The sequence below is a fragment of the Hyperoodon ampullatus genome, assembly GCF_949752795.1.
Source record: "Hyperoodon ampullatus genome assembly, chromosome: 7".
Lineage (NCBI taxonomy): Eukaryota > Metazoa > Chordata > Mammalia > Artiodactyla > Ziphiidae > Hyperoodon > Hyperoodon ampullatus.
The window spans coordinates 14,174,609-14,199,364 of record NC_136920.1 but is presented as its reverse complement, the minus strand read 5'-3'; the positions used below and the strand labels follow the sequence as shown (position 1 = coordinate 14,199,364).

At 38.8% G+C, this 24,756-nt stretch overlaps 2 protein-coding genes across 3 annotated transcripts in view; one reads left to right on the top strand and one right to left on the bottom strand.

Moving 5' to 3' along the window:
* Positions 1 to 4,009, bottom strand: part of LPXN (leupaxin) — a gene marked incomplete at both ends in the record, with an annotated part of 45,386 nt that extends 41,377 nt beyond the window's left edge. Inside the window, one exon of the mRNA XM_079707933.1 lies at positions 3,970 to 4,009. Within this exon, the coding sequence (XP_079564059.1) occupies positions 3,970 to 4,009 (40 nt within the window). The remainder of the gene's footprint in view (positions 1 to 3,969) is intronic.
* Positions 3,345 to 24,756, top strand: part of ZFP91 (ZFP91 zinc finger protein, atypical E3 ubiquitin ligase) — a 32,160-nt gene continuing 10,748 nt past the window's right edge. For both annotated transcript variants that reach the window (XM_079707931.1, XM_079707930.1), the window contains exons 1-2: positions 3,345 to 3,703; positions 8,716 to 8,744. In XM_079707931.1, coding sequence (XP_079564057.1) covers positions 3,360 to 3,703; positions 8,716 to 8,744 — 373 coding nt within the window. In that variant the 5' untranslated portion in view covers positions 3,345 to 3,359. The remainder of the gene's footprint in view (positions 3,704 to 8,715; positions 8,745 to 24,756) is intronic.

Genomic DNA, 24,756 nt, shown 5'->3' with positions numbered 1-24,756 from the left:
TTTCCATCAGAGTTAACTAGCACCCAATTCATTTTGCTTAATTATCCAGAAATTGTGCTTACCTGGTTTTCTGAATAGATCATCAACCCATTAAAGGCAGAAAAAAAAAGAGATACAAATGAACTTATTTATAAAATAGAAGCAGACTCACAGACTTAGAGAACTGAATTTATGATTACCAGAGGGGTAGTGGGGGGTAGGGATAGTTAGGGAGTGTGGGATGGACACACTGCTATATTTAAAATGGATAACCAACAAGGACCTACTGTACAGCACAGGAAACTCTGCTCAATATTCTGTAACAACCTCATTGGGAAAAGAATTTGAAAAAGAATAGATACATGTATATGTATAACTGAATCACTTTGTTATATACCTGAAACTAATACAACATTGTTAATCAACTATACTCCAATATAAAATTAAAAGATTTTTTAAAAAAGGCAGAACAGGATTCTCAGGACCAGGTTCACATTTGGATTCTCAGGGCCAAGTTTATTTCAGTGGTTCAAAATGCAAACAACTAGGGCTTCCCTGGTGGCGTAGTGGTTGAGAGTCCACCTGCCGATGCAGGGGACACGGGTTCGTGCCCCGGTCCGGGAAGATCCCACAGGCCGCGGAGCAGCTGGGCCCGTGAGCCATGGCCGCTGAGCCTGCGCGTCCGGAGCCTGTGCTCCGCAACGGGAGAGGCCACAACAGTGAGAGGCCCGCGTACCGGGAAAAAAAAAAAAAGGCAAACAACTATAGGGGTCATGAAGAATGAAACTGGAAGATTTAAGACACCAGGTTCTAAACTGCAGACATCTCGATTAAGCACAATTCCTGCCTAGTTATATTGTCTTAGTTTCTCTAAAAAGTGACACTGAGGTTAACTTTCACTTTTTTTTTTACCACTGTGATTTTATTCACCTTGAATAAAATAAAACAATTACAAAAGGCCTACTATGAGAAGGCAGTACATAAAGAACTAAAATTACGGTCCTGTGAAATAGATATTATCCCCATTTTTACCAGTGGTGAAATAGATACAAGGAATAGAAACTTGCTAAAGATAATTAGTAGGTGGCTTTGTTACTTACTATAACAGATTTAACTTCAAAGCCTGTAATCTTTCCTCTACAACAGTGGTCTTTTTAAGGATGATCTAAAGGAATCGTTCATTCTCCATTCCATTGTGACTCTAAGACTTAAAAAAAATTTTTTTAATGTAAAGGAGATCCCACCTCTGCATTACTTTGAGCAGCCATTGGATGTCAGTGCCATTCTAAAAGTCTGCTCACTGCAAACATAGGTTTCAAAAATTCCCATCCACACTATGCTAAACAGTTTTTACAACTGAAATGCCATTGCCCGCATGAAAGTGCAAAACACTCAACAGAGAATACGAACATTTGCCCAATCTGAAGTGGTAACTGAGCCAAAATACTGGAAGGAAAAATGCTCTTCAGCATTTGTCTTGCAGATATTGGACTCCATCTGCAGTTTAACTGAATGATTAATGTGAAATTTAGAACTGGATTCCGAGATCTTGTTTCCATTCACTTACGTTGGAGATTTTAACCCCGGATGCTTTAGTTTCCAGGGGTAAGAACTGTTCCTGCAAATCGCTCCTCGATTATAATGGATGAAAGGAAAAAGGAAGCAACGCAAAAAGCTCACAGCCATCACCAAATGCAACTTGGAGATAAGCAAACGGAAACTTCCGTTTGATGCGTTAGGGCAATTTAGTTTCACATGCTAGCTGAGAGAAAAGTAATTTCTGACAAAGTTGCTATTCTGACCATGCTTCCTGTGCAGCAGAAACATTTAGAAACCGCAGAAGCAGATGGTTTCAGGGTGGGGAGTGTGAGGGAGGCCTTCAGTTTTCCGGGTAGGTCACGCTAACAACCCTTCACCTCCCTTCCTTCCAGCCCAGGGACCACAGCCAAGTTAAGCAGCCGATACCAGTTCCTTGGCCCCGACAACATCTAGTAAAAAAGCAATTCTACAATTATTTCTACAAACTTTTATTAAGAATCAAATGAGTGGTAGGAATTGTGCTAGCCCCCCCAGGATCCAACGGAACCAGATTCAATCCGTGACCTCCAGACGCTTACAGGTTAGTGGGTCAGACACAGAAGACGAATATGGCACATATAAACGCTAACCGGTCCCAGATGAGGTGCCACCTAACCAAACAAAGATGAGTGCTATTACGTGTCCACCCTACAAATGGTTCGCCAACACCAAGTACGAAACTACGGAAAACCCTGCCAGGTAATAAACCCCACCAGCTACTGGGCCCACAGTTGTGGTCAGCTCTGCGCAGGCGTTGAGGCCTAACCCGGAAACACTGCCTCCCCGGAAGAGTAAATTCGAAACGCGGAAGGAGTAAACTACCTTTCCCATCGTGCATCAGTCAAACACTCCCAGCATCCTCTCCGCCTCTGGCTTCGTATCTTTTTTCCTAAGGCGTAGGATAAGTTGAACTTCATTTCCCAGGATGCCCCTGGGCAAGTTAACCATGCTCATGCGCCAAAAGGCGGGTCCTCCTTGCCCTCACGACCCCGCCTCTGTCCTACCGCCGCCATTTTTTCAGAGACTTTCATCCGGCAGCCGACGGGGCTTTTTTTCTTAAAGGAGAAGCGACAGCTCAAAAAAACTTCCCCCTTCTCCCCGCAAGACCTGGCGGCGCTGGGGACAGAAAGGCTACAGACAGGAAAGTGGGATCGGGGTGGGGGCAGAAGAACGCCGAGGCTACTTCCGCGGCTTAAGGAAGAAGGATAGAAAGAGCCCTTGTGGCATTAGCGGCTCCTTAGGGAGGCAGGTGCGCGCGCAGCCATTCCAGGGTGCGCGCAAGGCGGGGAAAGAGGTGCGTTTTTTTCCCACCAACCTCCTCGCGAGACCTGCCCCTCCCACTGCCCTTAGCGCGCATTGAGCTCCGGAGGTGGGGGAGAAAGGTCACTTTGGCATTGTCGCGAGACGCAGCCGTTTAACGGTGAGAACGGGTGCGCGGGGAAGAAAACCTCGCGCGCTCCCTTGGAGCCGTTTCCTGATTGGTTGAAGGGAGGGGTGGGGGAGGGAACCGGTACGCCGCTGCGTGAGAGACCGCGGGGGGCGGGGCGAAGAAGCCGTTCCTCCTCTCCGATTGGTCCGCTGAGCGTCTGTGGCGGGCGCGCGCGCGCCGCCTGCGGTAGAAGGCCTTGAGTGGCAGGGGGTGGGGGGGGCGCCCTCGGAGCCGGGCGGAGGGGAGGGGGGAACGAGGAGCGCCGAGTGAGAGTGAGCCGGTCGCTCCGGGGGGCGGGGGGAGCAGCGCCGCGGCCGCCGCCGCCTCCGCCTCCGCCGCCTGGGACTAGGGGGTGGGGGGCGGACGAGTCCCGATGCCGGGGGAGACGGAAGAGCCGAGACCCCCGGAGCAGCAGGATCAGGAAGGGGGAGAGGCGGCGGCGGCCAAGGCGGCTCCGGAGGAGCCCCAACAACAGCCCTCTGAAGCGGCGGCGGCGGCCCCTGGGGGGACCACTAGCAGCCGCGTGCTGAGGGGAGGTCGGGACCGGGGCCGGGCCGCTGCGGCCGCCGCCGCCGCTGTGTCCCGCCGGAGGAAGGCCGAGTATCCCCGCCGGCGGAGGAGCAGCCCCAGCGCCAGGCCTCCCGACGCCCCAGGGCAGCAGTCCCAGGCCGCGAAGCCCCCGTCTCCAGCTCAGGGCAAGAAGAGTCCGCGACTCCTGTGAGTAACGCAGTCTTTCAGGCGGTGGGAAAGACCCCCCTCCACCCGCACGCAACCCTCTCGGCTCCCGTAGCGATCACTCCACGTGACATCCTGCTTGCTCTGCCCCCTGCCGGCTCGCATGGCAGATGTCACGCCGCTTCCCTGGCCGTCTTATCACTTCTCTCTGGCTTCCTCCGCCCCCCTTGCCTGTCTTTCCGGCCACTTCCCCGCTCCCTGAAGGCGTTCTTTGTAGGATACACTTCTTCTGCTCCTAAGTGACCCACCTCTTCCCTGCCGCCTCAGGCTTCTCCCGCACTCTGGCATCTGCGCTCCCTTTGTCAGCCTATCCCTTTCCCGCTTAGGGCGGCTCTCCAGTATTACATCACATCCCCATTAGGAAATCTACAGCATGAGCTTAAATTTTAGCCTTCAAAATTGTGTCGTCTCCCTCACCCCCCCCCGTCCCATTAATTAGCTCAAGAGCCAGTTGTACTAGTATCGTTATGTAGCTTTTTTCACTCTACTGAATTTTCACATCATTTTTCACTCATTTTAAAAACCTGGGACTTAGTAGTCGGATAAAACCTGGCTTGCCAATTTTAAGTGTAGAGTCTTTCATGTAACAAGATGAGATGCGTTTTCTTTCATTTTTTTTGACAAGTAGCTTATGTGTTTGTTTTTGCATATGTTTTAACGTAGGAACTTCGTCCTTAAAAATTAGAATAATCTGAAAGTAATTTCTTTATTACCTAGAGATCATAGAGAAACTAAGATGACCAGAAATATAAATATTTTAAGTTGTTTATTAAAATGTTTCTATGCTGAAAATACTGAAGCACACGTGTTTGTGAATTCTAGAAATTAATCACATTAGCCGTTGAATTCGTTACTGAAGGCATTTGTGTCTTTTGACTTTAAAGTGAAAAAAATTAGTAAAAGCAGAGAAAGTTGAAGGTGGGGGGAGAAAACAGTTTTAAATGTCCCCCGACCTCCACCACCACCCTACCTCCCCAGCAGAGAGCATGGCAATATTTTGCTTGTACAGACCGGATAGATTTAGAACACTCCTGTTCTGAAATTAAGAGTGAAGTCTGTGACCTTGGCATGCTTGTCTTAGAAGACTGTCAGAAAGAGAAATAAAATTCAAAGGTATATTGTGTATTATATGTGCTTTCAAATTATTAAATGTTATTTAAATTAACATAATTTAGAGAATTGTGTAAACTAAATTTCTGTGGACAACAAAAATATGTACTTAAAATGGTTCAGCTGCAAGTAGGATTCTAATTGCTGTAAATGAATTTCATGGTCACAGAAAATTTAAGCTTCTGTGTTTAATCATAAATTTGAAGAAATTAGCCTTATTTGGATATAAATTCCTTGGACAAATTAAACTGCTTGTGCCTCAATTTTATTATCTATAGGAGATAATGTTAATCTCAGTGAGCTGCGTTTGTGAGACTTAAGTACACCGTGTGAAACACTTAACACAAAGCATGATATGTAGGAAATATTTACTAAAAATTACTGTTTTGAGCAGTGATGTCTTTGGTAGAGGTAAAACTAGTGTGTAGTGGTCTTTTTCATGTAAATTCTGTGAAATTGGATTTTTAATTCTTTTTCTGTTACCATACACAGGAAGGTTAATAACTTAATATATATTTTTAAAATTCCCTTGTATTTTCACCTACCCATTTGAAAGTTAAATATACCTATATCTCCTTGCCACATTTCCCTCCCACTGATCCACCAGTTTTACTTATAGAAATGATCTCTTACGATAATTATACCTAGAGTGGTAGTTTTACCGGCTGTCATGGTTTATTACGTTCCCTAGCTCTTGGCAAAAAAGTACTAATGAGTCTTTTTTTATTTCCACATTATAAATGTTACAGTAGTTGAACTTGGATGAAGATGACTTAATTAAACCCCTTCAGTTTTTTTCTTCACAATATTCCTTGTGGGGAGGGAAGAATAGTCTTAATTCTTAAAGTCCCTTTCTCTCTCATCCAACATCATAAAAGATAGTAGTGTTCTTTTACCTTCGGTTAGCCTCAGAACTCTCTCTTAATTATATATATATATACACACCAGTTTTGATTGGATTGTTACATTACATTTTCATTGTAATAATTTTTTTGTTACACATTTTCAATTTACTGCATGCCCTGGAAATCAAAGAACTAAAGCATTTCAGCTCAAACCTTGATTGAGCAGTAACTGGTCCTGGTACTGTGTTGACCCAGGGTTTATAAAGGAAAATGAGACATGGTCTTTATCCTCAAGGACTTTGCAGTAAAGGAGGAAGATGCATTGATTAGTGGAGTTTTGTCAAATGTGTACATGGTTTACAGGTTTTCAGAATGATAAATTTTAAAACTAATTAAGTGAGAAACAATCCTTTAAGACATTTCAGTTTACTGAACCGTAGTCAAGTGCCTTCTCACCTTGATTCAGCCCTACTTTCCAAATAACATTTCCCCCAATAAATTCCCAGTCATCAGCTGTTTAACCTAAATTTGTTTCTCTTGATAGAAGAGACAGCAGAGTGTACAGTAGCTTAATAATGTCCGTAAATACAGAGACTTGGATTGATTGTAACCTCTTTTCCTCTTACAAGGCACAATAACAGAGGAAAAAACATTGCTTTCTACTGCTTACTAAGTGACCTTGGGCAAGTCACTTAAGCTCCTTAAATATGCTTCTTCATCTTTAGTTGATAATTTATGATTTGTGAAATGAGCTTTATAGTTAGATGACAATTACCGTTTTTAGAAACTTTCCTAAGCTTGTAACAACTTTTCTATTTGCGTTGAAATGTTCAGAAATTAATGAAAAGAGTAGGAACTCTTGTGAAGGGAAATAAAAAATTTTTCAGTGAATGTGCTCAAGAAAAAGGCATGAAGTTAAATCTATAATCATTATAAATTAAAACTTAAAGGCTAATAGTAAGGAAAGATAAACCAAATTTGAAGAAAGATTATATATCAGTACTAAGAATTAGGCTTTTCATTTGCTGTATTTTAGCCAATAAATTCCAGAGTTAAGATTCTTATGTTTCAAATACAGATGTTTATATACTTATCTAACTTAAAAATGTATATGTGTGTGTGTGTGTGTGTGTGTATATATATATATATATATATATATACACACACACACGTATGTATGTATATGGGAATTTATATATATACACACACACCCACACAGTCCAGCTTATTTCTGATTCATAAGTTAAAACCTTCTTGCTTTCTGCTAATACGGAAACAATATAATTGTTAAAATAAGACTACTTTAAATGCAAAAGGCTTATTTTCTTTTTCCCATGTGATAATAAGTCCTTTAGTTATCTAATGCATTTCAGAATTTAACACTTAAATACTTTTTTTTTTAATTTCTCATTTAGCTGTTGAGGAAAGGTGTTTTTTCCTCACCACAGGGAATATAGGCTAAAACTGAATATTACTAGAGGTAAACCTACAGGCTCAGATGGGTTACAAATGAAGGAAAGAAATACTGCTCTGTTTTCTGGTATATGGAGTTCCATTTTGGGTTTATTTTCTTGCTGAAAGTAAAATGGTAGTAAACCTTAGCACGATACCTTCTTGCTGCTTTTGTAAGGAAAAAGCAATGGTCATAATAGTGAGAATGAAGAGGCAGTAATATTCTGAATTGGAAAAACTTTTATGACTCTTTGGAGAAGGCTTCAATTGTATTTAAGCCTGAAATCCTGAGTTTTCCTCTTAACAGTGATCAGTGTGGTAAAAGAAACATTGAACCATTCCAGAAGGTTTTCAGAAAGTTAATTGTATAGTGTTTCAAGATCTAACAATTGTTTCTGTACTTTTCATTTAGAGTTAACATGATTAGCAGTATTCTTGTGTTAGTTGTTAATTGGGACATTAATAACATAATTTAAAATTATTATACCAAGCTTTTTTTAAAAAAAAATGGGATGAGAAAATGATATCTAGTCTTTCTAAAGAGAACAGAATATTTATATTATGCTATGGCTTCTGTATTTGCTTAGATATTCTTTTGTAACATAAGAGTCTTCATTTGTGTTAGGTTTGCTTTCAGAGAAAAAGAGAAAACTGTACTGCTCAGAGATGCTGTGTGGCATCTTTATGGTAAATATCCAAGACATGTCAACTTTGAATGTGGGTAATGGCTATGAGGGGATTCATTGTACCGTACTCAACAGTTATGTGTGATAGAAATTTTCCTGAATTAAAAACATGGGGATGACTTTTTTTTTAGCCAGTAGTAAACACATTAGCCTCTTTACTGTTCCTATCCAATTTGTAAAGTGCAAGTTACATTTATTTCTGAGGTCCAGTCTGTTGCCTTTTTAGAAATAGATTTTGACTTGGGTTTAACAAATGAATAATTTTAGGGTTTTCTTTTAGGTTCATTAAATTTTTATTGTCAAAATTGTCAAATAAACACAAAGTAGAGAAATAGTATAATGAAACCCCAGTATTTATCACCTAAATTTAACAATTGAGATTTTGCCATGCTTGCTACCTTTATCCCCCTTCCCCCTCTTTTTCTTTCGGTAGAAGTGTTTTAGAGGAAATCTCAAACATTATTTCATTTCACCCCAAGTTACTGCATTTGTGTAGAATAAGGACATTTTTCTCTTATGACCATTTAATACAACAAAATTAGCAATATTTTCTTTGTATTAATATCTTTTTACAGTTAAAAACAACTTTTGAATGATACTCTAGCTGTGTGCTGTCAAATATGATAGCTACTTTTGGCTATTTAAATTTACGTTAATCAGAACTGAAAATTCAGTTCCTCAGTTACATAGCTATTTTAGGCACTCAGTAGCCACATGGCAACTACCGTATTGGACAGTGCAGATGTAGAATATTTTCATCACTCCAGAAAGTTCTGTTGGACAGTACTACTCTAGATGTTTTCTGCATCACTCTGGAGATGAACCTGAAAGAGGTAAATATTTGTGTTTTGAGAAAGTGTGCAAGGTTATTCATTTAATATTTGATTCTCTTTTCTTTCAGATGCACAGAAAAAGTATCATCTGACAAAGGTAAGACTGAGTCATTGTTACCTCATGTACATTATATGACTGCTTTATAATCTGATAGAAATTAGAATGAGCTTCAGCCTAATAATTCAAATTGTTCCTATTTAAAAGTGACTTTTATTTAGTAAAGAATTACTGGAGTAGATAGAACCAATTTAAGTTAACAGCAGGTTTGGGCAAGTGGAACATTTTGGCATTATTTAGAAACCTGGTAATGGGAAATCAGATTATTTGATGTCACTTTATTGCAATTTTTAAAACTATTTGGTTTTTCAGTAAAGTAACAGAGGAATGATATAGACAGAGTATATATAGACTGTATATATACAGAGTATAGAGAGTAAAGTATAGACAAACTCTTGATGCTTGTAGAGACTCATGTTATAAATGCAGTTTGAAGAATGTGAAGAGAAAAGTTTTCTACGATTTTAGCCTGGTGAATAATTAAATCGGGTCATTAGGTCTTTCAAATAGCAAACCAAATATATGTATTAAATGTACTCTTCTGCTTATCTGGATTATGAAGGGAAGCTGATGTTCACTTTATCCTTTTAAATGCTTTTTTAAAAAGACTATTCTGGCTTTGCAGATTGGGTTATTAAAATTGCCCCTGTCATATTGGGCCAGTTGTTCATTTATTAAATTTTTCTCCCCTAGTTATTGGCTGTGTTCCTTGATGCTGCATTCAGATACACAGTGTCCTTCTTAAAACTGGAACAAAGATACTTTTAAGCATATTTCATTTACAGTGTCTGATCTTGGTCCAGTCCTAAAGGATTGATCAGTTAATTCATTATGTATATATATATATAACATAAATACTTATTATTCTTACTGTAGACTTTTCTCTTACAAAGAATGCTTTGCAAATATGTATAAGGCAAGTGTAAAACCTGAATTTATGCCATTGAGAAGAATGACAGTGTGGTTAGGAACCAGTAACTTGAATTGGTGGCTGCTTTGTAAATAATTAGACGTCAGTGACCAGGTTTCTTTTTTCTCTGAATTTTAGAATCTAAAGCTAATATTTGATAGTATACCAGGCGTAAGTATTTTGTACTAAGCAAGTTTTTTGTGTAGAAAGTTGTGCATGACTATTTTGTTTAGCAAGTTTTGGATTTTGTTGCTGTTGATACTTAGAAATTAGAATATGTCTGCCAAGAATGGAAAGTCTTGTGTTCCTTACTCAGAGATCATTTTGGAAATTTTAGGATGAGGGGGAAATGTAGAGACAGGTGGCAGTCAAGTACCAGAGCAGTTTCTATTAAGACAAAAACCAAAAACCGCAACCTGCCTTTATCAGAGCTAAAATTACCTCCTGTGTCTAAAGACTACGTCTAAAGAAATTATTTTGGGTTGTCTTGAGGTGAGCTCACAGAATGCGGTGGAAATTTTGAACCCTGCTGGAGATAAATTAATCACTCTTTGTGTCAGTTTCTTAAACCAGAGGTAGGCGTGTTATGTACAGTTTTGCAGTTGAGGAGAGATTAAAACTGCATTGTGGTTAATTCAGTCTCAATCAATCCCACTTTAATTCACTAGTTAAATACTCTGGATCTAGACTTAGAGCTCAGGGTTTGAATTCAAGTTCTTCCTTTTATTGCAAATAATCCAGTACACTGAATCCAGTAAGGACTCAATAAAAGGTAGCTGTTGTTAAGTTTGTAAAATTTCAAAGAAATACTCTCCAACCCCCATCTCAGCCTCTGCATTAGTTTACTTGTTACAGTAGCTGTTCAACTCTATGAACAGTATATATAGGTACATAAGTATATCTTATCTTATACAACTAGGTCAGTGAATAAAGAAATGGAGGTTGATTTTCTAAAGGTACAGCTATCTTTTTGTTTTCTTAACATTGAAAAGATGTTTTCAGGATTGTTTTTACTCTTATTTACTCCAAACAACTTGAAATTATGTGCTGTCCTTCAACTAAAGATAAGAACTTTCGACATGTTAGAATAAATGACTTGGCACACACAAAAAAACAGCTTGCTGTTGTTTCTGAATTATTAAATTGCAAAATGCCATGTTCATTTTTCAAGCTGAAATAATAGTAAAGAAACATATTAGTATAGGTCCCTGTTACTACTACATTTACTTAACCCTGATGGGTATATGTAAAAGAATGGAAAGTTGCTTTGCGAATAGTGTTTATTAATTCATTCACGAAGTGATTGCTTAAAACATGAAAGCTTCAGAAGCAGCGGATTAAAGCTCCACAATCAACTTGATGTACCCTGCATCTGTGGAATACATGAATAGACAACGAATCATCCCAAATTGAGGAGCCAGGAGTCAGTGCTGTGCCTCTGAGGTGGGAGAGCCAACTTCAGGACACTGGTCCACAAGAGACCTCCCAGCTCCACATAATATCAAACGGCGAAAATCTTCCAGAGATCTCCATCTCAACACCAGCACCCAGCTTCACTCAACGACCAGCAAGCTACAGTGCTGGACACCCTATGCCAAACAACTAGCAAGACAGGAACACAACGCCACCCATTAGCAGAGAGGCTGCCTAAAATCATAAAAAGTCCACAGACACCCCAAAATACACCACCAGACGTGGACCTGTCCACCAGAAAGATAAGATACAGCCTCATCCACCAGAACACAGGCACTAGTCCCCTCCACCAGGAAGCCTACCCAACCCACTTAACCAACCTTAGCCACTGGGGACAGACACCAAAAACAGTGGGAACTACAAACCTGCAGCCTATGAAAAGGAGACCACAAACACAGTGAGTTAAACAAAATGAGAAGACAGAGAAATACACAGCAGATGAAGGAGCAAGATAAAAACCCACCAGACCTAACAAATGAAGAGGAAATAGGCAGTCTACCTGAAAAAGAATTCAGACTACTGATAGTAAAGATGATCCAAAATATTGGAAATAGAATAGACAAAATGCAAGAAGCAGTTAACAAGGACCTAGCAGAACTAAAGATGAGTCAAGCATTGATTAAAAACAATAAATGAAATGAAAAATACTCTAGATGGGATCAATAGCAGAATAACTGAGGCAGAAGAACGGATAAGTGAGGTGGAAGATAAAATAGTGGAAATAACTGATGCAGAGAAAAATAAAGAAAAAAGAATGAAAAGAACAGAGGACAGTCTCAGAGACCTCTGGGACAACATTAAACGCACCAACATTCGAATTATAGGGGTTCCAGAAGAAGAAGAGAAAAAGAAAGGGACTGAGAAAATATTTGAAGAGATTATAGTTGAAAACTTCCCTAATATGGGAAAGGAAATAGTTAATCAAGTCCAGGAGGCACAGAGAGTCCCATACAGAATAAATCCAAGAAGAAATACGCCAAGACACATATTAATCAAACTGTCAAAAATTAAACACAAAGAAATCATATTAAAAGCAGCAAGGGAAAAACAACAAATAACACACAAGGGAATCCCCATCAGGTTAACAGCTGATCTCTCAGCAGAAACTCTACAAGCCAGAAGGGAGTGGCAGGACATAGTTAAAGTGGTGAATGAGAAAAACCTGCAACCAAGACTACTCTACCCAGCAAGGATCTCATTCAGATTTGATGGAGAAATTAAAACGTTTACAGACAAGCAAAAGCTGAGAGAGTTCAGCACCACCAAACCAGCTTTACAACAAATGCTAAAGGAACTTCTCTAGGCAAGAAACACAACAGAAGCAAAATACCTACAATAACGAACCCAAAACAATTAAGGAAATGGGAATAGGAACATACATATCAATAATTACCTTAAATGTAAATGGACTAAATGCTCCCACCAAAAGACACAGATTGGCTGAATGGATACAGAAACAAGACCCATACATATGCTGTCTACAAGAGACCCACTTCAGACCTAGAGACACATACAGACTGAAAGTAAGGGGATGGAAAAAGATATTGAAAAAGATATTCCATGCAAATGGAAACCAAAAGAAAGCTGGAGTAGCAATTCTCATATCAGACAAAATAGACTTTAAAATAAAGACTATTAGAAGAGACAAAGAAGGACACTACATAATGATCAAGGGATCCATCCAAGAAGAAGACATAACAATTGTAAATATTTATGCACCCAACATAGGAGCACCTCAGTACATAAGACAAATACTAACAGCCATAAAAGGGGAAATCGACAGTAACACACTCATAGTAGGGGACTTTAACACCCCACTTTCACCAATGGACAGATCATCCAAAATGAAAATAAATAAGGAAACACAAGCTTTAAATGATACATTAAACAAGATGGACTTAATTGATATTTATAGGACATTCCATCCAAAAACAACAGAATACACATTTTTCTCAAGTGCTCATGGAACATTCTCCAGGATAGATCATACCTTGGGTCACAAATCAAGCCTTGGTAAATTTAAGAAAATGGAAATTCTATCAAGTATCTTTTCCGACCACAGTGCTATGAGACTAGACATCAATTACAGGAAAAGATCTGTAAAAAATACAAACACATGGAGGCTAAACAATACACTACTCAATAGCGAAGTGATCACTGAAGAAATGAAAGAGGAAATAAAAAAATACCTAGAAACAAATGACAGTGGAGACACGACGACCCAAAACCTATGGGACGCAGCAAAAGCAGTTCTAAGGGGGAAGTTTATAGCAATACAATCCCACCTTAAGAAACAGGAAACATCTCGAGTAAACAACCTGACCCTGCACCTAAAGCAATTAGAGAAAGAAGAACAAAAAACCCCCAAAGTTAGCAGAAGGAAAGAAATCATAAAGATCAGATCAGAAATAAATGAAAAAGAAATGAAGGAAACGATAGCAAAGATCAATAAAACTAAAAGCTGGGGCTTCCCTGGTGGCGCAGTGGTTGAGAGTCTGCCTGCCAATGCAGGGGACACGGGTTCGAGCCCTGGTCTGGGAAGGTCCCACATGCCACGGAGCAACTAAGCCCGTGAGCCACAGCTACTGAGCCTGCGCATCTGGAGCCTGTGCTCCACAACGAGAGGCCCGCGTACCGCGATGAAGAGTGGCCCCTGCTCGCCGCAACTGAAGAAAGCCCACGCACAGAAACGAATACCCAACGCAGCCAGAAATAAATAAATAAATTTATTAAAAAAATAAAAATAAAAATAAAAGCTGGTTCTTTGAGAAGATAAACAAAATTGAAAAACCATTAGCCAGACTCATCAAGAAAAAAAGGGAGAAGACTCAAATCAATAGAATTAGAAATGAAAAAGGAGAAGTAACAACTGACACTGCAGAAATACAAAGGATCATGAGAGATTACTACAAGCAACTCTATGCCAATAAAATGGACAACCTGGAAGAAATGGACAAATTCTTAGAAATGCACAACCTGCCAAGACTGACTCAGGAAGAAGTAGAAAATATGAATAGACCAATCACAAGCACTGAAATTGAAACTGTGATTAAAAATCTTCCAACAGGGCTTCCCTGGTGGCGCAGTGGTTGGGAGTCCGCCTGCCGATGCAGGGGACACGGGTTCGTGCCCCGGTCTGGGAGAATCCCACATGCCGCGGAGCGGCTGGGCCCGTGAGCCATGGCCGTTGAGCCTGCGCGTCCGGAGCCTGTGCTCAGCAACGGGAGAGGCCACAACAGTGAGAGGCCCACATACCGCAAAAAAAAAAAAAAAAAAAAAAAAAAAAAAAAAAAAAAAAAAAAAAAAATCTTCCAACAAACAAAAGCCCAGGACCAGATGGCTTCACAGGCGAATTCTATCAAACATTTAGAGAAGAGCTAACACCTATCCTTCTCAAACTCTTCCAAAATATAGCAGACGGAGGAGCACTCTCAAACTCATTCTACGAGGCCACCATCACCTTGATACCAAAACCAGACAAGGATGTCACAAAGAAAGAAAACTACAGGCCAATATCACTGATGAACATAGATGCAAAAATCCTCAGCAAAATACTAGCAAACAGAATCCAACAGCACATTAAAAGGATCATACACCATGATCAAGTGGGGTTTATTCCAGGAATGCAAGGATTCTTCAATATACGCAAATCAATCAATGTGATACACCATATTAACAAATTGAAGGAGAAAAACCATATGATCATCTCAATAGATGCAGAGAAAGCTTTCGACAAAATTCAACACCCATTTATGATAAAAACCCTGCAGAAAGTAGGCATAGAGGGAACTTTCCTCAACATAATAAAGGCCATATATGACAAACCCACAGCCAATATCGTCCTCAATGGTGAAAAACTGAGACCATTTCCACTAAGATCAGGAACAAGACAAGGCTGCCCACTCTCACCACTCTTATTCAACTTAGTTTTGGAAGTTTTAGCCACAGCAATCAGAGAAGAAAAGGAAATAAAAGGAATCCAAATTGGAAAAGAAGAAGTAAAGCTGTCACTGTTTGCAGATGACATGTTACTATACATAGAGAATCCTAAAGATGCTGCCAGAAAACTACTAGAGCTAATCCATGAATTTGGTAAAGTAGCAGGATACAAAATTAATGCACAGAAATCTCTGGCATTCCTGTACACTAATGATGAAAAATCTGAAAGTGAAATCAAGAAAACACTCCCATTTACCATTGCAACAAAAAGAATAAAATATCGAGGAATAAACCTACCTAAGGAGACAAAAGACCTGTATGCAGAAAATTATAAGACACTGATGAAAGAAATTAAAGATGATACAAACAGATGGAGAGATATACCATGCTCCTGGATTGGAAGAATCAATATTGTGAAAATGACTCTACTATCGAAAGCAATCTACAGATTCAGTGCAATCCCTATCAAACTACTACTGGTATTTTTCACAGAACTAGAACAAAAAATTTCAAAATTTGTTTGGAAAAACAAAAGACCCCGAATAGCCAAAGCAATCTTGAGAACGAAAAACGGAGCTGGAGGAATCAGGGTCCCTGACTTCAGACTATATTACAAAGCTACAGTAATCAAGACAGTGTGGTACTGGCACAAAAACAGAAAGATAGATCAATGGAACAGGATAGAAAGCCCAGAGATAAACCCACGCACATATGGTCACCTTATCTTTGATAAAGGAGGCAGGAATGTACAGTGGAGAAAGGACAGCCTCTTCAATAAGTGGTGCTGGGAAAACTGGACAGGGACATGTAAAAGTATGAGATTAGATCATTCCCTAACACCATACACAAAAATAAGCTCAAAATGGATTAAAGACCTAAATGTAAGGCCAGAAACTATCAAACTCTTAGAGGAAAACATAGGCAGAACACTCTATGACATAAATCGCAGCAAGGTCCTTTTGGACCCACCTCCTAGAGAAATGGAAATAAAAACAAAGATAAACAAATGGGACCTAATGAAACTTCAAAGCTTTTGCACAGCAAAGGAAACCATAAACAAGACCAAAAGACAACCCTCAGAATGGGAGAAAATATTTGCAAATGAAGCAACTGACAAAGGATTAATCTCCAAAATTTATAAGCAGCTCATGCAGCTCAATAGCAAAAAAACAAACAACCCAATCCAAAAATGGGCAGAAGACTTAAATAGGCATTTCTCCAAAGAAGATATACAGACTGCCCACAAACACATGAAAGAATGCTCAACATCATTAATCATTAGAGAAATGCAAATCAAAACTACAATGAGATATCATCTCACACCAGTCAGAATGGCCATCATCAAGAAATCTAGAAACAATAAATGCTGGAGAGGGTGTGGAGAAAATGGAACACTCTTGCACTGCTGGTGGGAATGTGAATTGGTACAGCCACTATGGAGAACAGTATGGAGGTTCCTTAAAAAACTAAAAATAGAACTACCATATGACCCAGCAATCCCACTACTAGGCATATACCCTGAGAAAACCATAATTCAAAAAGAGACATGTACCAAAATGTTCATTGCAGCTCTATTCACAATAGCCCGGAGCTGGAAACAACCTAAGTGTCCATCATCGGATGAATGGATAAAGAAGATGTGGCACATATATACAATGGAATATTACTCAGCCATAAAAAGAAACAAAACTGAGCTATTTGTAATGAGGTGGATGGACCTAGAGTCTGTCATACAGAGTGAAGTAAGTCAGAAAGAGAAAGACAAATACCGTATGCTAACACATATATATGGAATTTAAGAAAAAAAATGTCATGAAGAACCTAGGGGTAAAACAGGAATAATGACACAGACCTACTTGAGAATTGACTTGAGGATATGGGGAGGGGGAAGGGTAAGCTGTGACAAAGCGAAAGAGAGGCATGGACATAGATACACTACCAAACGTAAGGTAGATAGATAGTGGGAAGCAGCCGCATAGCACAGGGAGATCAGCTCAGTGCTTTGTGACCGCCTGGAGGGGTGGGATAGGGAGGGTGGAAGGGAGGGAGGCGCAAGAGGGAAGGGATGGGGGAACAGATGTATATGTATGACTGATTCACTTTGTTATAAAGCAGAAACTAATAAAAAAAAAAAAATGAAAGCTTGGTTTACCACTGCCAGAGATTATCATCATCATTGTGGAGCTTCCAAGAATGTTAGCAGAAATTCTGAGGGATGGAGCCTGGCTAATGCCTTTTTAACTTGGCTTTATGTTTTCATTCTGGTCTCTGTTTTGAACCAGTGTTATACTTAAGGTAATGAAATAAAGGAGTGGTTTGACTAAATGTAATTATTAATAATCCCAGTGTTATTTTGTCTGCTAATTTTAATTTCTTTCACTTTTCAAACCTCCAACCAGAACTGCCCAAGCTAAATCGTAAAAAAGGAGACAGTAGTATCTTAATCTTTATTAAATGTTTCAAGAGTTTCATGGAATAATAACAAATATTACAGAGTCAAATAAATGTGGGCAGTGTTTGAGTCATCAAAGTTATTTATTGCAGGACTTCTCAGAGACTTTGATTTCGGGTTCTATGCAATGTAAATACCAAAATATACAGCAATTACCTATAAGACACCCCCTCCCTTTTTTTTTTTTTTTTTTCCTCCCTTTAAAGAATAGCTCATGAAATTGGAGCTTATGGGAAACAGCTTGGAATCCTGGGTGCTTGAAAATTTGATTGTATAAAAGTTTGGGTCTCATCTTTTATTCAAAATCATTTTACTGTTTTTAGTTACTCTTCCTGTTACGGAGTAGTGATGTTTGGAAAAGATTGCCTAGACAGAATCACCAAATGAGTTCATAACAGATCTGTGAATTTACTTAGATTGTTTAAAGTTTTGACTATTTGCCTTATCTAGTTAATAACTTTCATAGCTTTAATTTCATCAGAGTGTTTCTGTTTTCCTGAGTTGGAATACCTTTGATTATTTCTTATCCTCTCATTTCCAGTACTTTTAAACAATATTTGTGTCATCTTTTAATATATAGAACAGGAATTCCCATCTTTTTTTCCCCACTCTAATGAGAAAAATCTAACTTAATTTTTACCATTTGAGTTTCTGTGCAAAGGATGTACAGAACATTGTCTTCACAGTTCTTTCTTGAAACATTTTGAGTTTCTTTGTTGATAACCTGGTTTCCTAGTGAAAATAAAATACTGTAAGTTTTGAATAGAAAAGAACTCTGGAAGAAAAATCTCTAAGTTAAAAAAGGCACGTATACTTCCATTCTTAACCCTCAGGTATGCTGTCAGATTTAGCTAAAAGACTCTACTTCACGTATTAATGATACTCTTCTAAAGTTGGCTTAAATATAAGTTTTTTTTAAAAGGACTCGCTTTCACTGACTTCTTTTAATATTGCTGAGATTGGCTAATATTTCAAAATGGGCTTTACTAATTATTTATGGAAAACAAAGTAGAGCTAATTATCGAAATACACAGAGAGTAGTACAGTCAGGTTTCCGAAACCCAAGTTCTGACTATTATAATGCTTACGTCTCAAGAGGCTGACAGTACTTTAGATAGGCATTTTATCTATCCTATTTCCTTCCTAGCCCTTTATCTTAAGGTAACAGGAACCATATTATTTCTCTCAGTATGAGAATGATCAGCTCAGCATCTTGTTCCATGTTGGCAGTGCCCCATAACCTTTAAACCATTTTTCTAATTCAAACATCCAGACCTCCTGTGGTTCTTCCTGAAGTGCAGACATACCTCATTTATGGTTAGTGTGGATTGTGACATAGGCTTAGAAAGCCTTGATTATCAGCTCCTTTCAGTTATGGGATGTTTCATCACTCAGGTAAATGAGTCTTTCTGTTCCTTACATATAAAAAAATAACTTTATAACGATTTGCTGATTATGATTCAACATATCTGAACCATCTCAACATAGTTTATTCTGTTATATGTAATAATGATTTTATATTGAGATTCCTTTCCCTGCCAGAACCAATTGAGAGTTGCAACAGAATACCCTGGTAGAAGAAAACTGAAGCAGAAGAAGCCTAAGGTCCTGAGTGGGCAAGCCTACACTCGGCATATAAGAATCTGAAACCCCTGAAGAGACACCCGTCTCTACATGCAAGCATAACATTATCCTCACACTGAGATCATGGGTGGATGAGAACCTCTGACAAAAAGAAATTAGCTCTGATTTAATGACCCCTGACCTTTTAAATCCAAGAAGGATCAAGCTCCTCTGAATTAAAACTAACCAGGTTGATCTAACTACATCCAGGCAAATACCCCCTTAGCTTCAGTGCAGTTAATTCCCTTAGAGGTAACTGAGGTTCTGTCTTTTGCCTGCCTGCTTCCTTGCATGTGGCTTACTTCTTGGATCCTGAACTCCCAACTTACATCCTGCCTTCTTATTGACTGATTCTGTTTGTAACTTACCTCTTTGAGAATTTCTAAACCCCATTTTCTTTACTGTGACTCTAAACTCTTATGCATTGTTGTATAACAAACCATTCAAAAACTTAGTGGTTTAAGATACAAAAATTTGTTATTTCTCAGTTGTCCCTCTCCTCAATGGCCTTTCAGTTCAGACATTTTCATGTCATGGTAGGTGCAGGTCAATGGTCCAAAAGCTGCAAGGCCTCTTGAAGTCACCCCACAGGATATAAGATCAACATACAAAAATCAATTGTATTTCTGTGTATTAGCAACAAAAAATTGAAATTATAAAGTTTTAAAAATATCTTTTACAATAGTATCAAAAGTACAAAATACTTAGGGATGAATCTGATAAAAGATGTGAAGTATACCTATACACTGAAAAGTATAAAACATTGCTGAGTGAAATTAAAAACCTAAATAAATGGAGTGATGTGCCTTGTTCATGAGTTTGAAGATTCAATATTGTTAAGATGTTATTTCTCCCCATATCGATCTATAAATGCAGTATAATCCAAATCAAAATCACATGAGGTTTTTTTGTGAAGAATTTTGACCTTGAAAACTTCTTGAAAGGGTATTGGGGACCCATAGGAGGTTGCAAACTACACTTTCAAAACCATTAGCTTACCCTCTTTTTAATAGTGGATTTGGTTCTTTAAGGAGAGAGGAAGAGATGAATTAGATACTTGGTGGGCATCCAACCATGACTACTACACATGTATGTTCTGTGTTTATTTAACTATTACTTGATTGAAGGACATTTGATATTTCTCAGGTGTCCCCCCCATTACAGGTGATTTTATTTACTGATTGATTGGCTGCTCAAGACATACCATACGTATACAAAGGTACACTTACTGGAAGTGTACTGCTTCATGAATATTCACAAAGCAAGTCCAGTCATGTAACCATTACCCAGCTCAAGAAACAGAACATGATCAACCACACCTATGTGTAACCACCATTCTGACTTTGAACAGCACAAACTAGTTGTGCAAGTTTTTGAATTTTATATAAATGGAATAATACATTATGTTCTCTTTTTGTAGGGCCTCTTTAGCTCACTGTATGTGACATTCTTCTATGTTGTATTTGTTATAGATTTTTTATTTTCATTGCTATGTAGTGTTCCATTGGGGGGGAATGTATCACAATTTATCCATTTTACTATTGATGGGCATTTGGGTAGTTTTCAGTTATTGGCCTTTATGACTAGTGCTGCAGTGCATATTTTATTAATATTTATTGAGGCATAATTTACATACCTTAAAATTCACACATTTTTCAGTGTGTAATTCAGTCTATATAGATTTGTCTTTTTTGACATCTTATATATAGACTTGTACATACAATATGTGAGGTTTTTTGTTTTGAGTCTGGCTTCTTTCACTTAGCATAAGATTTTTGAGGTTAATCCATGTTGTAGCATGTATAAATATTTTCATTCCTTTGTATGGAAATACTCCATTTGGAATTGCCAGATAGTATGGTAATTCTATGTTTATTTTTTTTTGAGGAACTACCAGATATTTTCCACAGTGGCTGCACCATTTTACACTCCCACCAGCAATGTACAAGTTCCAATTTCTCCACATTCTCTCCTACACTTGTTATTTCTCATTTTTAAAATTATTATTGTAGCCATCCTAGTGTGTATGAAGTGGTAATCTCATTGTGGTTTTGATTTGCATTTCACTAATGACTTATATTGAGCATCTTTTTTTGTGACTTTTGGCCATTTGTATATCTTCTTCAGAGAAATAACTGTTCAACTTCTTTGCCCATTTTTTAATTGGATGGTTTGTCTTTTGTTGTTAAATTGAGAGTTTTTTATATTCTGGATATCAGACTCTAGATGTATGACCTGCAAATATTTTTTTCCATTCTGTAGATTTTCTTCATTTCTAAGAGTTACTTAGTGTTAGCTCTTACAATTAGGTCTTTGATCCATTTTGAGTTAATTTTTGTGTATAGTATAAGGTAAGGGTCCAGCTTCATTCTTTGCATGTAGATATCCATTTGTTGAAGAAGCTATTCTTTCCCTGTTAATGATCTTGGCAACCACGTCGAAAATTATTTGACCATAGACATATGGGTTTATATCTGGACTCTCAGTACAATTCCATTGGTCTTTATGTCCATCCGTATGCCAGTCCCACACTGTAGTACTGATTGATTACTGTAGCTTTGTAGTAAGTTTTGAGATTGGACGAAGTGAGTCCTCCAATTCACTTTTAAGATTGTTGCGGCTAATGTAGGCGCCTTGCATTTTCATATGAATTTCAGGATCACATTTTCAATTTCTGTGAAAAAGGAAGCTGAGATTTTGATAGGGATTATATTCAATTTGTAGATCTATTTGGGGAATATTGCCATTTTAGCAATATTTAAGTAGTTTTTTTCTTTTTGATTGAATTGTAAATGGAATCATTTTCTTAACTCCCTTTTTGGATTGCTCATTGCTGGTATGGTTAAAGTAATTTTTGTCTGTTCATCTTGTATTCTGCAACTTTGCTAAATTTGTGTATTACCTTTAATAGTTTGGTTTTTTTTTTGCAGATTCATTAGAAATAAGGTCATTTCATTTGCAAATAGAGGAGTTTTACTTCCTCCTCCTATTTATGTGCCCTTTTTCTCTCTTGCCTAATGCTCTGACTGGAACTTCAGTACAGTGTTAAATAGAAGTGGAGGGAAAGGGCATCCTTATTTTGTTTCTGATCTTAGGGAAAGAGTTTTCAGTCTTTTGCCAGTGAGTTTATTAGCTCTAGGGGTTTGATAAATGCCTTTTATCAGGTTGAGGAAGTTCTAGTCTATTCCTAGTTTATTGTGCATTTTTTTTTTTTTTTTTTTTTTTTTGCGGTACGCAGGCCTCTCACTGTTGTGGCCTCTCCTGTTGCGGAGCACAGGCTCCGGACGTGCAGGCCCAGCAGTCATGGCTCACGGGCCTAGCCACTCCACGGCACGTGGGATCTTCCCAGATCGGGGCACGAACCCGTGTCCCCTGCATCGGCAGGCGGACTCTCAACCACTGCGCCACCAGGGAAGCCCTATTGTGCATTCTTATCTTGAAAGTTTGTTGATTTTGTCAAATGCTTTTTCTGCATCAATTGAGATGATCGTGTGGGTTCTTTTTTCCTTCATTCTATTAATGTGGTATATTACATCAACTGATTTTTGTGTGTTGAACCGCTCTCATAATCCTGGGATGCATCCCACTTGATCGTAGTTTTAATGTGCTGCATAGTCTTAGTATGTGCTGGATTTGGTTTGCAGGAATATTGGTCTGTAGTTTTCTTGTGATGTCTTTGGCTCTGGTATCAGAGTTATGCTGGCCTTACAGAATGAGTTGGGAAGTGGTTCCTCCTGGCCTTTTCTTTCACTGCGAGGTTTCTGATTACTAACTAATTCAGTGTCTTCACTTCTTATAAGTGTGTTCAGATTTTTGGTAATTTGAGCCTCCTCTTTTTTTCCCCTCCATCTAGCTAAAGGTTTGTCAATTTTGTTGATCTTCTCAAAGAACTTTTGGTTTCATTGATTTTTCTCTGTTGGTCTACTATTTTCTTAGATATCTCTGCTCTACTCTTTATTTCCTTCGTTTTGCTAGCTTTGGGTTGGTTTGCTCCTTTCTGCCCCCTTTTTCTTTAAGGTGTGAAGTTAGGTTATTGATTAGACATGTGGGGTTTTTTTCTATTTTAATGTAGCCATTGATGTCTATAAATTTCCCTCAGAACACTGCTTTTGCTGCAGCCCATGTTTTATGATATGTTGTTCTTTTGTTTTGTGGTTGTGGTGGTGGTGGTTGGCCACACGCCATGGCAGGCAGGATCTTAGTTCCCGACCAGAGATCGAACCCTTGCACCCTGCAGTGGAAGCACAGTGTCAGGGAAGTCCCTCAATCTTTTTAAATTACTTGAGTGGCTTAATATATGGTCTACTCTGGAGAATCTTCTGTGTGTACTTGGGAAAATGGTGTGTTCTGTTGTTTTTGTGTGAAGTATTATATATCTGTTAGGTTTAATTTTTTTTTAATAGTGTTGCTCAGGTCCTCTGTTTCCTATTTGAATTTCTGAGTAGTTATTTTATTCATTACTGAAAGTAAGATATTGAAGTTTCCAAATTATTTTAGTAATACCTATTTTTCCCTTCAATTCTGTAATTTTTTGCTTCATATATTAGGTATGTATAGGTTTATAATTCTTATATCTTATTGATTGATTGGCTCTTTTATTAATATACAGTGTCCTTCTTTGACTCTTTGCGGTATGCGGGCCTCTCACTGTTGTGGCCTCTCCCATTGCGCAGCACAGGCTCCGGACGCGCAGGCTCAGCGGCCATGGCTCACGGGCCCAGCCGCTCCGGGGCATGTGGGATCTTCCCGGACCAGGGCATGAACCCGTGTCTCCTGCATCGGCAGGCGGACTCTCAACCACTGCGCCACCAGGGAAGCCCCCTTCTTTGACTCTTATAACAGTGTTTTGGCTTGAAGTCTGTTTTGTCTGATATTGATGGAGCCACTTGCTATCAGTTTGTTTCCCCCCAAAAGATGTTGAGTACCTGTGAATGTAACATTACTTGGAAGTAGGATCGTTGAGTTTCTTGTCTGTGTAGATTTGTGTCTTTTTTTAGATTTGGGGGCGTTTTTGTCCTTTATTTCTCCAAGTATTCTTTCTGCTCCATTCTCTGCTCTCCTTCTGGGACTCTGTATGTTGATTTCCTTAATGGTCCCCCACAGGTCTCTTAGTCTCTGTTAATTTTTCTTCATTTTTTTCTTTCTATTCTTCGGACTAGATTCTGTAGTTGTGACCTATCTTAAAGTTTGCTGATTTGTCTCCTTTCTCAAATCTGCTGTTTAATGAAACCCTTCAATCAATTTTTCATTTCAGATATTATACTTTTCAGCCCTAGAATTTCTGTTTTGTTCCTTTTTATAATTAGTCTTTTTGTTGGCACTTTTCTATTTGTTGAGACATCATTCTTCTGATTTCCTTTAGCCCTTTGTCAGTGACTTCCTTTAGCTGTTTGAGCATATTTTTAAAAATCATATTCTTTGTCATGTGTGGTCTCTCTAAAGGCTCTGTTTGGTTAAGCTTGTGCCCAATGTGTGATTTGACAGAGATTTCCTTACATGGCTTGTTTAACTTTTTTCTTGCTTCAGTGTTTACTTGGTTGCTGTAAACCTATGACTATATCCCAGAGTTCTTACAAAGTTGATTGTGGCAGGTGTGTGGTGTGTGTGTGTGTTCCTGACAAGGGACATTTTTGCTGATGTCCCTCTCTGACAAT